We start from the raw sequence: 2,500 nt of genomic DNA, 5'->3' as shown, positions 1-2,500 counted from the left end.
TCAAGTCAATTTTCAAAGACACTAAAAAAAAAAAAAACATACCTAATTCTCCCTGCATGACCGAAAATCTGTTGGTATCCTTCATGAATTGTGGGCAAGACACCATTTCCTGCAACAGACAATTTTTAGTGATGACAACCCTTATTACTATTCGATTAATAATAAGTACATGCATCTATGTACCATACGTACAGTCACTCATAAAAGTTCGTGGGGGTCAGTGTGTGTGTGGGCCTGTGCCATCCCCACCCCTTTCTGGACGGCGAGTCTGTATAACGACGTGACAATGCGCACACCCATACATACAACGTCTTGTTGATTCAGTTCCAGACAGACTGAATACAATAATTGAGGCAAATGGGGGATGGGGAAAATATTAATCGCTCGGTCCTTGTGTAATATCATTAAATGGATGTTCAGGGAAAGATAATGAGGAAAATAATGTAATTCACAGTGTTGGTTTTGTCGGGTGCATGTGACTAAACCATTGGCGCAGTTCATGGTAAGCCATGTATACCATTTATTGTTATTTTTACGTCGATTATCATGGTGCTTTTGTGTTATTTACAATAAACATGACCTTATTGTTCATCGTATAATCCGTTTTAATTTATTTTTGATTACTTTACATGTTTTAATAATGTTATCATTATTAGTATTGACAGGACACATTTATATTTGAAGTCAGTATTACAGGTATTTCCTTTTGCCTATAGCCTATATTTATCTCAATTAATATACATATGGCATAGCATATTGAGTCATGTAGTCACCACAACAAATGAGTTATTTATGAACACTTGTGTTCTATATATTATTATTTACAAATAAATAAATGTGTTCTATATATTATTATTTACAAATAAATAAATGTAATGTTTATACAATTTGTTTTACCGTTTTGTCTGTTCAGCACTTTCTTTACATGTCATGCAAAGAAATGGTGTATTTATCCTACAAAGGAAGCAACTACCTCAGCTTGTCTGGTCGCATGTTCCATACTTTATGATTTATGTGCCACATGCTTTCAATATGCTGTGTATTAGACTGCTGGATGCCACGACAGTTGTGCATGGAACCAGCAACATACGGAGCTGCCACTTCCCTCATCACTAAATTGCTTGAGTATCAGTGACAGAGGATATACTGTAACATCACGAATGACATGTCATTATCCATAGCTGTTGTCATTGCCGCTTACCCGGTGGTCTAGCTGTGATGTCGAGGGGGGACGTCATTCACCTAAAGGTGGGGATGGGGGAAGGAAACTTTGTGAACACTGTTCCCGTTAAGGACAATATACTGCGATATGACGTTTGGTATTTATAGAGAGTAATAGTTCGACATCAGATAAATGCACAGTGAACATTTCGTATGTTTCGCTACTATATAACATTTCATTACAATATAACAAATGGCTTTAAACCTCAACTACCATAGGTGAGCGGAAACTAAACACTTGACCTCCTCCCTCTAGTCTCCCTTCACCTGGTTTAAAACCACCTTTTTACTCCCTCCTTCTCCACCCTTCTTCTGTTGTGTCCATAAAATTTTAACCTTCATATGCTGTCATTCATAAAATTGCACCGTGAAAAATACATGACATAAAACAATATTTGCGTGGACATTTATTACGGTCAATCATGTCCTAGGTGAACACACACAATTCCTACACTTTCAGCGTCTAGTGACGCTCTGGCCAACTCAGACTGCTTCACTGCTCAGTGTTTCGAGTCTTGGTCTACTTAGAATGTTTTATGACCTATTATTTACATTTGGTTTTCTTGGGATATATGGGGGAATATGTGACGAAAGTAATGCTATACAACATTCGATTCTGTGTCTCTTTAGCTCTTAATGATTTACAACATTATTGACGTGGATGCGAAGCAAATTTTCGAAACGGTTCGAATGCATGTCGACCTGCACTACCCTCGTTACTGCTCACTTCTTTATTGTAAACTTTAGACATTGGAGGCACTCAAACCTTCATATCTTTTCACACTACATTGGAATAATGTAACTGGTTATGACTATACCGATAATTCCTGATTGACAAACATATCCCTTTCTTATTTTATCACATCAACGTTACAGTTATGCCATGTGTATGGCTGTGCGCGTTGCCACGCCATTATAAAGACTCGCCGTCCAGAAAGGGGTGGGGACTCCACAGGCCCACACACACACGGACCCCCACGAACTTTTATGAGTGACTGTACGTACCTACATCCAAACAGAAAAATACAACAATTCATATCATACTGTTGGTCTTTTCCAATCCACTTCCTTGTCAAAACCCAACGACGTGGCATCAGCTGGAAATTCCGGGTCGGTGAACAGCTGGGCCTCCGACCAGCACTTGGCCTTCAGCTTAGCATAGTCTTGACCCCTGAACAACCGCACTGGGTCGGTTTTGGCTGCCTTCGTGGGCGCCATGGTAGGATCTGTTGGGATGTGGGAGTGGGACTTATGGTTGACGTTCTGGGATGGATTTTCA

At 39.5% G+C, this 2,500-nt stretch overlaps 2 protein-coding genes across 2 annotated transcripts in view; one reads left to right on the top strand and one right to left on the bottom strand.

Annotated features, from left to right (window-relative positions):
- LOC122248224 (calpain-B) overlaps positions 1-2,500 on the bottom strand; it is a 15,882-nt gene that overhangs the window by 12,358 nt on the left and 1,024 nt on the right. Inside the window, exons 2-3 of the mRNA XM_086543699.1 lie at positions 2,266-2,447; positions 43-109 (exon numbers count right to left, since the gene is read on the bottom strand). Coding sequence (XP_086399825.1) covers positions 43-109; positions 2,266-2,439 — 241 coding nt within the window. The 5' untranslated portion in view covers positions 2,440-2,447. The remainder of the gene's footprint in view (positions 1-42; positions 110-2,265; positions 2,448-2,500) is intronic.
- LOC147470504 (uncharacterized) overlaps positions 2,438-2,500 on the top strand; it is a 14,787-nt gene continuing 14,724 nt past the window's right edge. Inside the window, exon 1 of the mRNA XM_086543698.1 lies at positions 2,438-2,500. This exon is cut by the window's right edge and continues 1 nt beyond it. Within this exon, the coding sequence (XP_086399824.1) occupies positions 2,438-2,500 (63 nt within the window).

This window comes from Penaeus japonicus, unplaced genomic scaffold (genome assembly GCF_977035675.1).
Source record: "Penaeus japonicus unplaced genomic scaffold, GWHDUDI00000001_assembly GWHDUDI00000014, whole genome shotgun sequence".
Taxonomy (NCBI): Eukaryota; Metazoa; Arthropoda; class Malacostraca; order Decapoda; family Penaeidae; genus Penaeus; species Penaeus japonicus.
Note: the sequence above shows the minus strand (reverse complement) of the source record. Positions and strands in the feature narration are given on the sequence as shown.